Consider the following 18,066-nt stretch of genomic DNA (forward strand, 5'->3'; position numbering starts at 1 on the left):
AGGTCATTTCAACACATGAAAGAGGGGGAGTGCTATTAGCAAAACCGTGCTTGTCAATAGCATTTACTAGGAGCGTCAATGCTGGTCGGCTAGCCCATTAAGCTTGCCCCACCACAGTGTTTTTTTTTTTGGCGGGCTTTTACAAGCCGGCCCACGAAGACCGCGAGTTGAGGAATACACATCCCAAGCCCGCCCCATGCGGGCTCGCGGGTCCCCGGGCGACTATTAAAAAAAATAAGTAAATTAATTGACCTAAATAATAAATAATATTTAAAAATTAAAATCAAATATATGATCATAGAAATAAATGTATTCAACATTCTAAAAGTTCGCACCACAAATCCACAATCATAAAAATACAAAACACATCAAACAACAGGCACATTACACTTATATAATTATATTGTTATTACTCTTTAACTTTGTAGAAAGAAGAAAAAAAAAGATCCATTCACAATAAATTAAAAACACAATCAGTACAGTACCTATAGTCCCCATGTGGGTACAACAAAGTAACCTAGAACTACAACTAGTCCCCACTAAGCAATAACCTCAGAACCCAACACATTGCACATGCGAAAAAGAAACATAGAACCCTAGTTCAAGTTCGGATATGTACATTTATTAAACTATAACTGGCCCCACTAAGCAATATCCCAGAACCCAATACATTTGACATGCTTGAATCTCTTTAAATAACACAAAACAAGACAAAAATCAACTTTTCAACTGCGAAAAATAAAACATAGGTGAGCTTCGGATATTTATACGTAGAAGTTGTATTGGAGCCATTAATCCTCCTACTAGTCATGCTCGTGCTCGTGCCTCATCGTCCTCTACGCAGCAGTAGGATCAAGGATTTGGGGGTAAAAAAGGTCAATCGCAGATGGGGGTAAATCGTAGATGAAAGCTAGGGCTGAACTGAAATTGGGAGTAAATGGCGTGGGAGGAGAATGGGGGTAACTAAGACTATTGCGAAATTACCAAAGTGTCTATGATATTAACTCTAGTTTGAGACAAATCTGACCGGAGGGTCACATTGATTACGTTTTAAAGATTTGAGGGACCCAATTTTATAAAATTGACAATGAGAGACCACATTATAGATCGAGAAACAATTGAGGGACCAAAAATGTGATTTTCCTTTTAACTTTTTTAGTCATAATTTTTCTATTGTTGTGTCATCTTCTCTCTCTTCTTTCTCCGACTACATTAACTACGTCTCAATGCGCTAAGAAGAGTAAGATGAAAGAAACGTTCGAAAATATGCATCTAATTTAGTGATTATTAGTGGGTATCAAACCGTAGAAAACACATACATATTTCACCTTTTCTTTATAGACGATAAAATTATAATATTTAGGGAAAATGATCAAATAAGTGTGTAAACTTTAACTAAAAAGTCAATAAACTTCTTAAACTTTTAAAAAGTGTAATTACATCTGTTGGAATATGGACTACATCAATGGAGCTACGGAGAGGAAGGGAAGCAGATTGAAGAAGTAGGAAAAATGCAGAGAGTAAACTGTGTTGTGTATTAATGAATAATGTTCTAAGTAGATACAGAGAGGAGGAAACGAAAGTTTATATACAGAAGAGGTACATGCTTACGTACTCATGCTTATATCTATGATCTTCTTTATTTACGCATGCGGATCTTCTTCATTTATGAAGGCAACATCCTCCAACACCCCCCGTAAGCTGGAGCGTGTAGATCCTACATGCCCAGCTTAAACACAAAAGACTTTCTAAACATCATCCTTGGTCTAAACATCATCTCACCACCTTCTTTGACAAAGACTTTCTCTATTGATAGAGAATAAGGGGAAGCTGCCAATAATTGCAGAGCAGAACCTAAACTTCCACACATTACAAACAACACAAGTAGAGGGCATGGCGCATATTTAGTGTCCCCCAAGCTGCCATGGAGGACTTTCAAAATTGCCAAGCAAACATCCAACCCGATAAAATCTGCAAATTTCATTCCTGCATCAATGTCTTCCTTAGCTGCGACTCCATTGTAGAGTGTATAAAATGCTTCGTTTATCATTGGCATCAAGATTCGATTCACAATAAAACTAGCATAATCCTGAGAGCAAAGAACAGTCTTGCCAAACTTTTCTGCCAAGTTCTTTGTTACATTATACGTCTCATCTGATGTATCTGCACCCCTGATGATTTCAACCAGTTTCATAATCGGAGGAGGATTCATAAAAGGCATGCCAATCACCTGTGTAGGATGATTAGTTGCAGATGCCAAATAGGTAATGGAGATGGAGCTTGTGTTAGAAGTCAAGATTGCAGAGCTCTTCACAATCTTGTCTAAATCAACAAAAAACTTTTTCTTCACAGATTCAGACTCCAAAATAGCCTCAATAACAATATCCACAAACTGGAAATCTTCCAAATTCTGTGAACATTTTAGACGCCTGATTGCTTCACCACCTGATCTGCTTTCACCACCAGCAGATACCCAATAGAATCCAATTATCCACCAAATGAATGAGAACATTGTATTTGCAGACTCCAGATGATTTGCAGTACTAGTTTCATCCGCATCCTCATTCTGACGCGTGTCCAAGCCATAATCACCAGACTCTCCATCACTTCCGGAGCTCGAATTCCCACCGCTCCAATTACCGGAGCTACGGCGGGAATTCAGGTTTTCAGGCGAACTTGGCAGCTGGTTCCGCCGTCTATACTCCAGGCAAACACAAACTATGTGGAGCACACACTGGAAATCATACCCGACAATCCAGAGCCTGAGCGACATCATAGGGGACTCGTCACGGCTCATCACTAGCACGGATACCGAGACGACGATGAAAGCTAAATTCTAGAAGAGATCGAGTAGATACACTTGCCTTCTCTCTCTGCTTCTTAGCATCTGGCAGCTCTCTCCATCCCCTTCTTCCAACTCCAATGAAATTTCATCAGAAATGTTATGTTCTTCAGGGTATGATGAGTTTTCCGGAGCATAGGTTGACCTGCAGAATTTTTCACACATCGACGAACTATAATCGGAGAAATCCAAATCGGAACTCTCCTGGAGAACATCCGACTGAAGCTCAGAGTATGCCGACGAGTAGTCATCGAAAACCTCATCGTTTATAGACAACTTCAGCTCGATCGCACTTTTGAAAACTCCAGAACTCGACTCCACACATGAACAACTATCTCTCTGAACGAATTTCCGATCAAGATACGCAACCGCTTTGGCTGAATCGGAGAACTGCTCCGTCTTCTTCAGATTGAGAATCGGAGAACTGCTCCGTCTTCTTCAGATTGAGAATCGGAGAACTGCTCCGTCTTCTTCAACTTGAAAATCTCATTCGGCAGATCAATTCCTTCCTTCCGCTGCGGAACGACTGTGGAGATCGCCGGGGAGATTCGAGTTTCCTTATCTTGTGGATTCCTCTGCGGAATCGTTATTGATGACCGACTACTCTGCGTAGCAATCGGACTGATTCGCGATGCGCGAACTATGGATTTATTGCTACTCTGCATAGCGATGTTCCTTTGCGGATTGATCGGAGAAGATCGCAAAAGCGATCGAGCATCAGGAGTCGTCGAATGGCTTCTTTGATTGGACTCTCCAATGCCGGCGGCGGCGTAGGTGAACCACCGTGGTGGCTCTGATACCATGTTGGAATATGGACTACATCAATGGAGCTACGGAGAGGAAGGGAAGCAGATTGAAGAAGTAGGAAAAATGCAGAGAGTAAACTGTGTTGTGTATTGATGAATAATGTTCTAAGTAGATACAGAGAGGAGGAAACGAAAGTTTATATACAGAAGAGGTACATGCTTACGTACTCATGCTTATATCTATGATCTTCTTTATTTACGCATGCGGATCTTCTTCATTTATGCAGGCAACATCCTCCAACAATATCATTTAACATGTTATATTGAGGCAAAAAAATTCAAAAATCTATAAATGACATACTATTACAGATCATTTGGATTCAAGCGTCATCTCCGACAAAAATTCGACGACTGGCGATGGTTGCCATCTACCAGAGAAGGCAACCAGTTGGTCACCTTCTTCGGCATTAGGCGACCAATTGTCCGCCTTCCCCGGCGGAAGGCGACTAGTTCGTCTTCTTCATGGAAGGCGACCAGCGACAGTTCGGCCGTTATTGGATGATGTCTGAATCCAAATGACTTGTAATAGCAGGTCATTTATCGGTTCTTGGACTTCATTGCGTCAATATAACATGTTTTAAGCATATAATTACATTTTTTTAAAGTTTAACCTAATTGACTTTAGGTAAAGTTTAAAAGCTTATTTGAACCTTTTTCCTAATATTTAATTAAACTATTAATTATTACAATCCAAAAGTATGCTTCAAGGATAAATATTAAATCGTCATTTTTATAATTATAACAACCAACAACAATACGAGAAAAACTGAATTGAATACTTGACATTTCATAGTTTACTGAGTTTGGCTTCATTCTTTAAGCGATTTTTCCTATTCTCTGATAGCACTTTCGCAAACCTGTAATCCATAACATATAGAATGTTAGTTCCAAGAAATAATAATTCAAAACTAGTATGATGTTAGTCCAATATTAACACGTAAATGTAGTTGGTTGTATTGTATTCTGATACCAGTAACAACAGTATTGCATGGACCGTGGTCTACATAGCTGTGTGGATCATGGTCTAAAAACACATAAAATATATTATTTTAATTCATAAAATATATTATTATATTTTAACATGTAAAATACATTATCTTATCCTAGAATGTTCATTATTCTAACACGCGCGTAAAGTAAAAAAAAAAAAAAAAAAAAAATTAACATAAAAAAACGTGGTTTTGGACCATGGACCACGATCCATGCAATAATTTGCTCACCTTTACACTCATGTAGTTATATTGTGCACAATATGACTAGAGCTGTCAAAGCGGATTGACGGGCGGGATCCCTCCAAAAGCCCGCCAAAATGCGGCCCTAAGAGCCCGTCAACCCGCCCTGCCAAGCCCGCGGGTTCAGGCGTGACGGGCTAAAAATCCCACCATAATATGGGCTTTAGAAATTAGAGCCCGCCCCGTCCTTTTGGCGGCGCGGGACGGGCTATGCCCGTTTTGACATATAACACTAGAAAATTAAAGTTAATTATTTGAAATTTTATATTTAGAGAGAGAAATTTTAGAATCATTCTTCCAAAAGCTAGGCTGAACCCCAACCCTAAGGGCCCCCGCATTTCGACCTAACAAAGCATTTGGGAGGATGAAATTTTAGAATCATATATTGAGGGATGTGTATTCAAATAAATTTTGATAATAACTTAATTAGAATTAATATGATTATCGAAGATGGAGATTAAAAAAAAAAAAAAAAAAAAAAAAAAAAAAAGGTGAAGACCTTTTCAAGGCTTCTTCATTTGTCCCACGAGCATCATCAGGCTTATACTGTCCAGTCAAAAGATCCAATTTGGAAACACTTTTCTTCAGCAAGTTTTGCCCAACTTCTTCCAGTTTCTTCAAGTTCTCCTCCGTCGTCACATCAACCGAAGCCACATCTCCTTCTAAAGAATCTACCTGTACCCATTCATTACTATGAATGTAAATTTTAACTCGAAATTAATGGATTAACACGATAAGATCTTAAAATTTTGAAATTAATGCTGAAAAAATTTAACCCAATCAATGAAAATCAACTTGATAAGTCTAAAATCGATAAGTTCGTAGCTAAAATGGACTAGTTCAAAATTTATTGAGCTAACTTGATAGTTTGCTCGAATCACTAATGAAAGTTTCTATGTAAATTTATCTTTAAATTTTTTATTAAATTTTTAATAAAATTTTAATAAATTTATTAAAAAATTATTTTTTTTATGTAAATTGTAAATATATTAATTATTTAAAAATTATTTTTTTTATGTAAATTGTAAATATATTAATTATTTTTCGTTGAAATTTGAAAAATGAATGTTTAGATTGATTAAATGATGTATATAAACCCATTATTTTTTTTTTTGAAGGTCACTGCCCATATTACAGTGTAGTATCTGTTTATATACTTTCTGAACCAATAACACCTCCACTGACACTGAAGCTCGACCTCACAACCTTCCAAATGAAAGTCCACCCCTGGTACCATTAGATCACATAGTCTTGATAATATAAACCCACTAATTTATTATAATTTAAAATTAAAATATTAATTTAAAAGTATCAAAAAGTTTTAATTTAACTCGTTTGATAAGTTCAACAACCTTATCTCAATTGATGTCCTTATCCCATTACCCACGTCGTCATAGGCTTGACTAAATTTATTTTGAATTTAATTTTTCATACCATTAAATTTAGTAATAGCATATATATATAATTTATATATTTAAAAATTATATTAAAAGTACAATAAAGAACTAAAATTTAAATTGAAAAATATTTAAAATCTAATTTTTGAAAAATATTTAAATTTAAAATCTAATTAAAAAATAAATAAAGAAAAAAAGAATTATTTGATTAATAAATACTAAACATGACATGTAAAACGAGACAAATGGATTAATAATAGTAAAAATAATAAAGATCTTACTTGAATTCGGAGGTAGTTGTCTCCGGCATCGAGGGAGTGAAAAATGGTGGCGATGTGAAAATCCACCATGTCGGAGCTGGCGTCGGAGAAAACATCGATCAAAGGGTTACCGTCGCTGTGAGTCAACCATCCGATGATGCCCCAGTTGGCCGCCATTTTTGCAGTGTATTTCTGGGAATATTTAGAAGATCCTGTGCCTAAAGAAAGTACCCGGAAGCGTTGGCAGTCCATAGGATTAGTTCCGGCGAAATCTGGATCGTCTTTCCTCGCCATTCTTTGCGTCACTGTGCTGATCGCAACCAGAGTCTTATACCATGAAACACAAAACGGGAAAGTTAGTTGGAAGAACAGTACAGCTAAAATGGGTATATAATACTACAAAATGAATAAGTTGATAAATCAAATTTATATAAATATAAAAATAAACGGGGATTAAATTTTTTTAAAAATAGTCTGCAAGGAACAAAAGAATAACAAGAAGAAAAAATTCAAAGTTGTACTGTGTGTACCACGACCTATTAATTATTTTTTGGGAGTGATAAAATGAATTACAGTAATATAGTTGAGCACTCAAACTATATTACTTTCAACAAACTAGAACAACACACAATCCATTAGCTACTTCTAGAATGTGATAAAATGTATTATAGTAATATAGTTGAGCGCTCAAACTATATTATTCTCGGCAAATTAGAACAATAGGAGACAACAAGAGAGCACTTTGAAGCACTTCAAAATTTTGTTACAAACTAGAACAAAAGAAGTCATACAACCTAGCCTGGCTCCCAAACTTCTTGGAGAGAGTTTTTATGTTATAACAATTCAAACTTTCTCTAAAAGGATATTGTATATATATCGTGCAAATCGACTTCCCAAATCTATGTGAGACAAAAATTTCTTCAAACCTTTCCATCCTCATTTTTTAACTCAAATGAGTCTATTTTAAGTATCAATTTCACATTTCACATTTTACTCTTTACTTCATTTTGAGCCTACAATATATAAATTTGTTTGTCTTACTTCATAATATATGAATCCAGCTTGACCCGACTTAAATTAAAGCAAAACTGAACAGCACACTATAAAATAACCACTTAAAATGTTACGGAGTACTTTTGATTAAAAATTTCTAACAATAACTGCATAGACATACCGGATTGTTAGCACAGACGCCGCCGTCGATGAGGTTGAACTCAAATGTGTTGCCTTTACCATCACGGTTCTCAAAATAGTGAGCAGGAAAATACGTTGGAGCTGCGGAACTTCCTATGCATATGTCTGACAATTTAACGTCCAACTGGGGAGAATCCTCCGCCTGTAGCATATTACATTATATTTTCCTAAAACATATTACTAAGATCAAGCATTTATCACTTAGCTAAAAGTTATAACTCGTAAAGAAGGTGCAATTTCAGTTTCTTAAAACCGTTATATTTTTTAAAGGCATAATACGAGGTAAGAGGTTGTTTACCAAAGTGGAGAATTGAAGATTTCCCCAAAAAAATAGAAAATTGAAGAAATGAAAAAATGAAAAATAGAAAACTTGTTTACTAAAATGAATTCTCCAATGCTTTATCTATTTTCCATTCTCCACTTTTTGTATGATTTTGGAGACATGGAATCTTGAGTTCTCCAAATGGAGAAATGTTGGTCAAAGTACCTATGAAGTCCCTGTACTATAGTATTTTGTTCAATTTAGTCATTGTACATTTATTCTGTTCAATTTAATCCCGTTACTTTAAAAAGTGGTGAAACTAAAGACAATAGTTAACGGTGTTAATATTACCGTTAACTTAGCTTACGTAGCGTTGACATCATTGTTGTCACATCATGATATTTATATTCCAACTTATATTATTTTATAAATATTTAAAATTAATTATTTTTACCGCTAATATATTACATTAATATGTCCAAAATAAATCATCACAAGCATGCTGACATCAAGTGTCCAAATCTCATTAGGAACATGATTTTATTTATTTATTTTGAACATACTAATTTATATTAGTGGTAAAGATAATTAATTGTAAATATTTATAAAGTAATATATGACTAAGAGTATAAATATCATGACGTGACAATGATATGATGTCAGTGCCACGTAATTTAAGTTAACGGTAATATTAACACCGTTAACTATTATCCTTAATTACACAACTTTTTAACTAGAAATGTTAGAAGCGTGCGTCATTCAACACGGAGATAAGAGGTTTGAATCCTACCATGCACTCATATATGTTCTCTACGCTTGCGGACACCTTCCTTTAAAAAAATAATAATAATCTTTTTGCCTTTTGCCTTTCTCCTGTATGGATTTAATTTACTTCATTGTTATTATTATTATTATTATTATTATTATTATTGTTATTATCTTTGTCATAGAAATATACAAATATTATATAGATTGATTGTATTTAATAAAATCAAAAAATTAAAAAAAAAATAAAAAACTAGAGGAATAGAGAAATGGAAAGCTGAAGGAATGAAGAAGAAAACTTATTAGAAAAATAAAAATAAAAATAAAACTGAAAATAAAAAAATAAAAAAAATTTAAAAAAAAAAGTAAATAAACACTTTTCACAAACCTCCGCCCAATAATTCTGTAGCTATTAATTATTGGACTTAACTCTTTACTGGTCTATGTCCAAATCCAACGTATAAATATATGGACAGAAATGTTTGGTGCAGATGTGTATGTACCTCGCAGTTAGTGAACACAAGTGGTTGAAAGTTCTTGATGTCGAAGGTGGGGATGACAACTCTAGTCAAAGTTTGATGAAGACGAGTGTCTCCAAGCCTTTCTTCAACAACTTTGTGGAGGTATTTTCCGTCATATTTCGGACCTTCCAACAATGCCAAACCTCCTTTGATGGATCCAAACAGACCGCCTCTGCATCTCATGGCCGTAATGAAACCACTTTTTAATTAGAAAAAAATTTATTTTTTGGTCCCATGATTATTATCTATGTATCAAATTTGTTTATCATTGACTATTAATATTTTAAATTAGGTGCATGACTATGTAATTTGCATTACATTTAGTCCTATCATCTAATTTTCTGACCAAGTTTACGGCCAACCATTGCTAGAATTACAGCGAAAAAATAATATGTTCTGATTAAAAGAGTATTTTTGGCCATGGCCAAAAAAATTATTTTTTTGTTGAAATTTCGACAATAGTTAACTAGAAATTAGACGTTGGACCAAATGTAATATAAATTATAAAGTCATGCACCTAATTTGAAAATATTAATAGTCAATAATACAAATCTAAGCTTCTACAATTTTTTTTTTCAAAATGATGCTATTTTATACTAAAGCGATACTGTTTGTTTTCAGAACTCACTAATTAAAACGATGTTATTTGAATTGTGCATGTGGGTGTGGGTGTTTTTCTAATTAGGTGTGTCAAATGTAAGCATGACCAACAAGTAATTATAACTAGTTAAAAAATATAAGGAATAAGGGTCAAATAGGCCACTGAACTGCACACCAAAATGTAATTAGGCCATCGAACTCAAAAACAATGCAATTGGGTCCTTGAACTACACAAAATCATGTAATTAGATCCAAAATGACCTGTTTACGTGAAATACAAGTTACCAATTTTAAAAATAATTTTTAAATGTATTTTAAAATAAAATAATTAATTAAAATTATATAATTAAAAAAAAAAACTAAAACTAAAACTAAAACTGCCGGAGACGAATCGTCTCCGGCAGTCTTCGTCTCCATGGCCGGAGACGAGCCTTCATCTCCATGGCCGGAGACGTAGCTCTTCGTCTCTGGCCACGGAGACGAAGACTGCCGGAGACGATTTGTCTCCGACAGTTCTAGTTTTTTATTTATTTATTTTATATTTTATTTATTTTAATTAATTATTTTATTTAAAATTATATTTAAAATTTATTTTTAAACTCGTTAACCGCCACATCAGCACAATTTCAGGTCAACAGGTCATCTTAGACCTAATTGCATAATTTTGTGTAGTTTAAGGATCCAATTGCATTGTTTTTGAGTTCGATGACCTAATTACACTTTGATGTGCAATTCGGTGACCTATTTGACCTATTTAAGGTTATGCTAATAACGACCTAGCTTATAGTGCAACAACATAAGAGTAAAACTTTTTATAAGAAGCTTCAGAATCAATTTCCTTTATAAGTATTAAAAAAAAAAAAAAAAAAAAAAAAGTAAATAAAGTTACTATTATACCCTTGTGGAAAAATCTTAGGACCGTGTTCTTTGTAAAACGGCAAAATGTCTTTTGCAGCAAAAAGTGGACGCTTATTTTTATCCGGAGCTGTTAACATGGCGGTCACCAATCCTCCAGTGCTTGTTCCAGCAATCACGTCAAAATAGTCACAGATTCTTACCTTTTTACCGTCCAATTCCTAATAAAAATAAAATTTAAAAAAAAAAAACATGTTTTAATTTCAACTCTCATATTAATTAATGAAAAAAAACGCTTAAAATACTCTCTGATCACCAAATATAGTTTGTTTAATTTGATTGGTTAATAGTCGTATCACAATCACTTTAACTAATCAAAACATGTTAAACCAGACTTGTTGAGTAACATTACTCTCAATTAATTTCAACTTGTTGATCTCATTGAACATCTATTCTTTTTCTTGAAATTTATTATACGCTAAATTATTGCCTGTATGTTCACACAAGAAGTTCACATTTAATAGATAAGTCTAGTAAGAAAACATTTTACTACTACACAGGGCCGCTCTATTAAAAATATAGGCCTTGTGTAATAGTTTAATTTGGACCTTCATTGTTTTTGTTACGAAATGCAATCTAAATATAATAGAGTAAACAGACAAAGACAATAATAGAAAAACAAGAACATAGAGAGAGAAGAGATTTTTTAATATTTAAATTTCGCTATAATGATAGAGATTTTTATTTATAAAGATAAGAAACGTAATCTCAAAAAGTCATCTGAAAATGAAAATAGAAGTCTAGGAGATATATATATATATATATATATATATATATATATATATATATATATATATATATATATATATATATATATATATATATAATAAAAAAATAAAAATAAAAACTCTATAACTAAGATAATTGAGTTCAAATCTAATTTGAACTCCAAGTTATTGTATCTTATAACAAAAATAAAAATGTAATTAAAATTTTTTGACCAAATATAATGCATAAAAATTTAACAAAGAAAGAATACAATTCAAAAGTTAATTTAAGAGTGTCATTTTTTGTTCATATTTAAATAAAAATTATTTTCCAAAATTTCGATGTCAATTCATTCTAAAATTTTATTTTCAAATACAATTAAGACCAGTCTATGAATTCAAAGAAAAATAATCATTAAATATAAAAAAAATAATATATTATATCTATAATATTTTTTTAATCTAATCTGTGCGGTCGCCCGGGCCAAAGATGACCGGGACCAGCCCTGCTATACTACAGTTTATTGTGTTTAGTAAAATTGTATTATCTCTCATAGTACAACCGGCCGGTAAGTTAGAGGTATATATAATTATAATAAATATAAGAAATTGTGCTACAAATACAGTAAAATTTCCATACCAATTATAGACTAACTTAAAGTGAAATAATTGATACTCCCCCACCCAATTTTATGTGTCGGGTTCGATTAACGAGACTTGACTGGAGTTATTTGTAATTTAATTTTTTTATAATTTTAAGTTTAGAATTAGTATGTAAAATTTATATATTTAGAAACTATATTAAAAGTACTATTAAACACACAAAAATTAATTTAAAAATTATAAAAAAAATGCTAGTAAAAATAAGTGAAAAAGAAAGAGTTATTTGACCAATGAATAGTAAGTAAGACAAATAAAATATGATAGAGTAATAAATATAAGTTATTACTTGAAGTTGGGCTTCAAGGAAAGCAAGAATAGTAGCAGGAATGATCCCTCTAATACCACCTCCATCAATGCTAAGAATTGTAATAAATTTCTGAGAGTTGTTGTTGGATGCCATTTCGAATGATGATTGACTTAAGGTTTGTTTTGGTGTACACTGGAAAGAAGCATTTGTGTGCTTTTTATAGGCATTTGATTAGACAGAACTGATTGTCATCCTATAATAAAATGATTTCAAGAAGAATTAAAAAATGACTTAAATATGACCCTACCTAAAATTTATATAAAATACTCCATCGGCCTCTGTTCTACTTATTATTTATTGATTAAATCAACTATTTTTTTTTATTTATTTTCTTTAATATTCTTTATTTTATTTTTAAATTTGATTTTTTTGTATTTAATAGTATTTTTACTATAATTTTTAAATATATAAATTTTATATACTAATACTAAACTTAATATTATAAAAAATTAAATTAAAAATAACTTTAGTCAAGCCTCGTCGAACTAATTACATAAAATAGGATGGCAAGAGTATATTTTATGCTTCAATTAGTCTTTGACTATTAATCATCAATTTTTTTTTTTCAATTGACTAAATTTGATAGAGAATGTCTCATATTGTTAATGATGTTATTATTTCATATTATATTTGTGTTATATTATAGTTAATATTTATGTGGTAGTAGATTGTTTGACTAGTACAGGTCTATTAGTTAGGAGAGTCTAGCGTTCTTCTATGTGATATACTATTGTAATCCCTATCTCTTTCAACTGAATTGAAACACTTTCTCTCATCTGGTATCAGTTAGCTATAGGTCATCGATCATTCTCTCTCTCTCTCTCTCTCTCTCTCTCTCTCTCTCTCTCTCTCTCTCTCTCTCTCTCTCTCTCTCTCTCTCTCTCCACCGTAAACAACCGAACACCACCCTAGATGTCGACCAATTCGTCAGAACGAACGGTCACCGCCGCCGGTGCTTCGTCTCCGGCCACCCACCCTAATCCCCTAGCCCCAGCTCATCACTTCGTCTCTATCAAGCTTACGTCCAGGAACTTCCTGTTCTGGCCTACGCAATTAGTCCCGTTCTTACGCGGTCAGGATCTCCTTGGATTTGTCGACGGAGATACATCGTGCCCTCCGCCAACCGTCGACGCCTCCCCCGCCTCCGGTGAGTCTGCATCTGGCGCCACTGCCACGACTCCGGTCCCTAATCCCGCGTACAAGGCATGGGTGCAACAGGATCAATCTATCCTGTCGCTCCTCATCTCCTCGATGTCAGACGAGGTCATGCACTTGGCCGTTGGCCGGAATACCTCCCAGGAAGTATGGCGTTCCATCACTGCGGCTCTTGGTTCCTCCACCCGCGCACGTTGCATCAATCTGCTCGGGCAATTCCAGTCGCTCCGGCAAGGAAATGCCTCACCGGCTGATTACTTGGGATGGGCAGAGCTCATCGTGGAGGCGTTGCCACAGGCCGGTCGACCACTCTCTTTAGATGAATAGAATCTATACGTATTCCGGGGACTACGTCCGGAATTCAGGGTTATGGCGGCTTCGCTCACTGTTTCAGGTATCCAGTCTCTCTCCCGCAACTCTCAGATTACTTGCAGGCTCAAGAGTTCATCCTCTCCGATGAATATCCAGTGATGGCTGACGGCGGTAATGGGGGGTCGCATACTGCCTTGTATGCTGGTCGCGGTCGTAGCTGGCGTGGTGGCCAAGGACAAGACGGTCGCGGCGAACGTGCTGCGCCGAGATGCCAAATATGCCGCTCCCATGGGCACACTGCAGTTTATTGTTACAAGAGGTACACGACTCAGCCCCGGCGCAGGCCCATGTCGCGGTTTCCGGCGAAGGTCTAGCAGCGAGCTCGATGGCAAGCACGACGGACGGCTGGTTCCCGGACACGGGAGCCACAACGCATGCCACGCCTGATGCCGGGATACTGACTCACTCCGACGAGTACAACGGCCCCGATGTGCTTCGAGTCGGTAACGGCGCAGGTTTGGTTATTTCACGAGTCGGTCATGCAACTATCCATTCCGTTTCAAAATCCCTATGTCTATCTAATGTGTTACACGTACCAAGTCTGTCTGTACCACTTTTATCTGTTCATAAATTCACTAATGAAAACAATGTTTATTTTGAATTTCATAAAAATTGTTTTCTTGTGAAGGATTCCACAACCAGGGTAGTTCTGCTTAAAGGACCCACCTCGGGTGGCTTGTACAGACTTCCAGTGTCACAGTCTCAATTTGCATTCGTCAGTTCTCAAACTACTCCTGCGGTGTGGCATCGCAGACTGGGTCACCCGCACCGCATGGTCACGTCCAAAATCGAGTTCTCCAAAGTTGCCCGGTTGAGTCAAATAAAACCAAGTCGGTGGAGTCGTGCACAGCTTGCCACCTCGGCAAATCGTCGCGTTTTAAATTAGATAGGGTCGAAACTTCTAGTAATAATGGTATAGATTTATTGTATACCGATATATGGGGACCTGCTCCTGTAATTTCCACTAATGGCTTTCAGTATTTCTTGCTTTTTGTAGACGATTACTCACGTTTCTGCTTGTTTTATCCATTACGGGTAAAATCGGATATATATAAAATATTCGAGTCGTTTCGTGTATTGTTAGAGCGCCAATTTTCGCACTCTATCAAGTCTATTCAGTCAGACTTAGGGGGTGAATACCGAAAATTACACAACATATTCAAATCACTTGGCATTAATCATAGGCAATCTTATGCCTACACACATGAACAAAACGGTAGAGTTGAACGCCGGAATAGACATATCGTCGAAACCGGCTTAGCTCTTCTCGCCGAAGGCTTAGTACCCCTTCACTATTGGGACTATGCCTTTGAAACAACCACTTGCCCAATCAATTATCTACCCTCGTTAGTTTTAAAATTCGAAAGTTCGTATTCCCGTCTACATAAAGTGTCACTACCATACACGTTTCTACGAGTCTTCGGGTGCCGGTGTTACCCCTATCTTCGGCCATACAATCAGCACAAGATAGAGTACCACTCGGCTCCCTGTGTCTTCCTAGGTTACCCCCCGTCCTTTAGGGGATATAGGTGTATGGATCTGATGATTGGAAAAATCTCTATCTGTCGCCATGTCTTGTTTGACGAGGCTGTTTTTCCTTTTTCCACAGGACAGGCGACACATTCTTCATCACCACCGTCCATGCCATTGGCATCTGGGCCAATAATCCCCCGTATTACTCAAGCGGCTACATCGCTAGCACCGGTGCCAACGCCCTCGGGATCCAATCCCACACCGCTAGCACGAGACTCCGCACCCTCGGCTATCGAGGGCCCAACACCTGCACCGACTAGGTCTTAGTCAACCCGTGTTCAAGCACAGGAACGGGGACGTGTCATGCGCCTCCGTCACATGACCCGAGGCACGAATGAACACTTTCATGCTTTAAGTGCCACTACTGATCCTACTTACTACTCACATGTTGTAGGGCATCCACAGTGGCATGAGGCCATGGACCTGGAGTTCAATGCGCTTCTTCATAACAACACTTAGCGTCTCGTACCACCTGTGCCGCACATGAACATCATTGGGTGCAAATGGGTGTTTCGCACCAAACGCACGGCTAATGGTTCGGTGGAACGCTATAAGGCACGCCTCATTGCTAAGGGCTTCAACCAGGTGGCAGGACAAGATTTCTTCGAAACCTTTAGTCCTGTTGTCAAACCGACAAAGTCCGAATGTTATTCTCTCTTGCTGTGTCGAATAGCTGGACTCTACGCCACTTAGATGTCCACAATGCCTTTCTAAATGGGCGCTTAGCCGAAACGGTGTACATGAAGCAACCTCCGGGATATGAAAACCTGGCGCACCTCGGTCATGTATGCCATCTTCAACGCTCTCTATATGGTCTCAAGCAAGCCTATCGGGCTTGGTTCAAGAGACTTCACGATTTTTTACTGTCTGCAGGTTTCTCCTCATCCAAAACAGATGTCTCGCTGTTTCACTTCACATCTGGCTCTTCACGGGTGTTCGTACTTGATTATGTCGATGACATCATTATGATGGGGAACGATGTTGCTCTAGTCAATTCTTTACTTCAACGCTTAGCCACAGCTTTCAAGATCCGAGACCTTGGCACACCTGGGTTCTTTTTGGGTATTGAAACAATTTTAGTAAATGGGGGCCTAATCCTCTCACAGTGGCGCTACATGACTGATCTGCTTAACCGTTTCGGGATGGTAGACTGTAAGCCCCTAGCCACGCCAACGGCTGTCACACAAGTAGTAACTCCTTCTTCACAACCGTGTGAGGATCCCACACAGTATCACCGCATAGTGGGCGCCTTGCAGTATCTGACTATCACTCGACCAGATCTCTCTTATGCGGTCAATCGTCTATGCCAATTTATGCACTCCCCAACTATTGACCACTGGGGCCTAGTCAAACGCGTTTTGCGATACATCAAAGGCACTCTCGACTATGGCTTACGAGTCTCAGCTTCTTCATCCGCCGACATTCACGCTTTTTCAGACTCCGACTGGGCTGGGTGTCCGATTGATAGAAAAAGCACAAGTGGGTATGCTGTCTTTTTGGGCTCAAATCTCATTTCTTGGCTCTCCAGGAAGCAACGCACTATGGCTCGCTCATCCACCGAGGCTGAGTATAAAGCATTGGCCGATGTCTTAGTAGAAGTCACGTGGGTCGTCTCATTATTACAAGAACTTGGTTTACACTCCGGTCAGCCGTCGACCCTCTGGTGCGACAATCTTGGGGCGACTTATCTCTGTGCCAATCCGGTTTTTCACGCCAGGACTAAACATGTCAAAATCGACTATCACTTCGTCCGCGATAAGGTGGCCTCTGGGGACTCCGTGGTCAACTTTGTGTCCACCAAGGACCAGCTAGCAGATATCTTCACCAAACCATTACCTGGGCCGAGGTTTGCAGCTCTTCGGGACAAGCTCAACGTTGTAGCACATCAACATTGTGCTTGAGGGGTGTACGTGTTAATGATGTTATTATTTCATATTATATTTGTGTTATAGTATAGTTAATATTTATGTGGTAGTAGATTGTTTGACTAGTACAGGTCTATTAGTTAGGAGAGTCTAGCATTTTTCTATCTGATATACTATTGTAATCCCTATCTCTTTCAACTGAATTGAAACACTTTCTCTCATCCATATGTCCTCAACCACATAGTGTGACATGAAGAATGGTGAATGTTTGGTGAATTATACCATCCACAATGTGAGTTGATTGAGATATTGAACCAACAAGTCTAGGAAGATTGGGGTCAAACCTTAGCCACTATGTGAGGTCAGGTCAACTTGGCCAACAAGCTCAACTTTGGTAAATATGGTCCACACAGTGTTATTTGGACCATAATAAAATGTACATTTTTAATATATTAAATGTACATTATTTTTGTACTGTATGTAAATTATACAATATATTACACTCAGTACAAAAATAATGTACATCCCTTAAATATAATGTACATTATTTTTGTATTGAATATACATTATTTTTGTACTAAATATACATTATTTTACAGTATACAAATATGGTCCATACAACTTGTATGGATCATGATCCACACAATAACGATTGCTCAACCCTAGGGGC

The 18,066-nt window shown here is 36.6% G+C and overlaps 3 protein-coding genes across 5 annotated transcripts; 1 reads left to right on the forward strand and 2 right to left on the reverse strand.

Annotated features, from left to right (window-relative positions):
- Window positions 1-1,643: 1,643 nt before the first annotated feature.
- On the reverse strand, window positions 1,644-2,773 carry LOC109163552 (3-hydroxybutyryl-CoA dehydrogenase-like). The gene has a single exon (XM_019312301.1). It carries the CDS (start codon window positions 2,771-2,773, stop codon window positions 1,718-1,720), a length of 1,056 nt encoding a protein of 351 aa, XP_019167846.1. The 3' UTR covers window positions 1,644-1,717.
- A 1,538-nt stretch (window positions 2,774-4,311) lies between these two features.
- Window positions 4,312-12,640, reverse strand: LOC109163469 (patatin-like protein 1). 3 transcript variants are annotated; one of them, XM_019312218.1, is made up of 7 exons: window positions 12,451-12,640; window positions 10,777-10,955; window positions 9,262-9,478; window positions 7,712-7,873; window positions 6,559-6,864; window positions 5,380-5,555; window positions 4,312-4,505 (listed from the first exon to the last, which is right to left on the reverse strand). In XM_019312218.1, the coding sequence occupies exons 1-7, from the start codon at window positions 12,562-12,564 to the stop codon at window positions 4,436-4,438; spliced, it is 1,224 nt and encodes a 407-aa protein (XP_019167763.1). In that variant the 5' UTR covers window positions 12,565-12,640; the 3' UTR covers window positions 4,312-4,435. The 3 variants fall into 3 exon arrangements, with proteins under 3 accessions (XP_019167763.1, XP_019167764.1, XP_019167765.1); XM_019312219.1 differs by having other exon boundaries at window positions 9,262-9,457; window positions 12,451-12,639; XM_019312220.1 differs by having other exon boundaries at window positions 9,262-9,451; window positions 12,451-12,634.
- A 3,535-nt stretch (window positions 12,641-16,175) lies between these two features.
- On the forward strand, window positions 16,176-17,432 carry LOC109163553 (uncharacterized mitochondrial protein AtMg00810-like). Its single transcript, XM_019312302.1, has one exon. The coding sequence runs from the start codon at window positions 16,176-16,178 to the stop codon at window positions 17,430-17,432; it is 1,257 nt and encodes a 418-aa protein (XP_019167847.1).
- The last annotated feature ends 634 nt before the right edge of the window (window positions 17,433-18,066 follow it).

Source organism: Ipomoea nil, unplaced genomic scaffold (assembly GCF_001879475.1).
Source record: "Ipomoea nil cultivar Tokyo-kokei standard unplaced genomic scaffold, Asagao_1.1 scaffold3030, whole genome shotgun sequence".
Classification (NCBI taxonomy): Eukaryota; Viridiplantae; Streptophyta; class Magnoliopsida; order Solanales; family Convolvulaceae; genus Ipomoea; species Ipomoea nil.

Excerpts from the sequence above, each read along its gene's own strand:
- LOC109163552 (XM_019312301.1), bottom strand. The coding sequence starts at position 2,773 with ATGTCGCTCAGGCTCTGGATTGTCGGGTATGATTTCCAGTGTGTGCTC.
- LOC109163469 (XM_019312218.1), bottom strand. The coding sequence starts at position 12,564 with ATGGCATCCAACAACAACTCTCAGAAATTTATTACAATTCTTAGCATT. Across the intron at positions 6,865-7,711 it reads GCGTCTGTGCTAACAATCCG|ACTCTGGTTGCGATCAGCAC; the intron begins GTATGTCTATGC and ends TCATGGTATAAG. Across the intron at positions 5,556-6,558 it reads ACAACTACCTCCGAATTCAA|GTAGATTCTTTAGAAGGAGA; the intron begins GTAAGATCTTTA and ends GAATGGGTACAG.
- LOC109163553 (XM_019312302.1), top strand. The coding sequence starts at position 16,176 with ATGTTATTCTCTCTTGCTGTGTCGAATAGCTGGACTCTACGCCACTTA.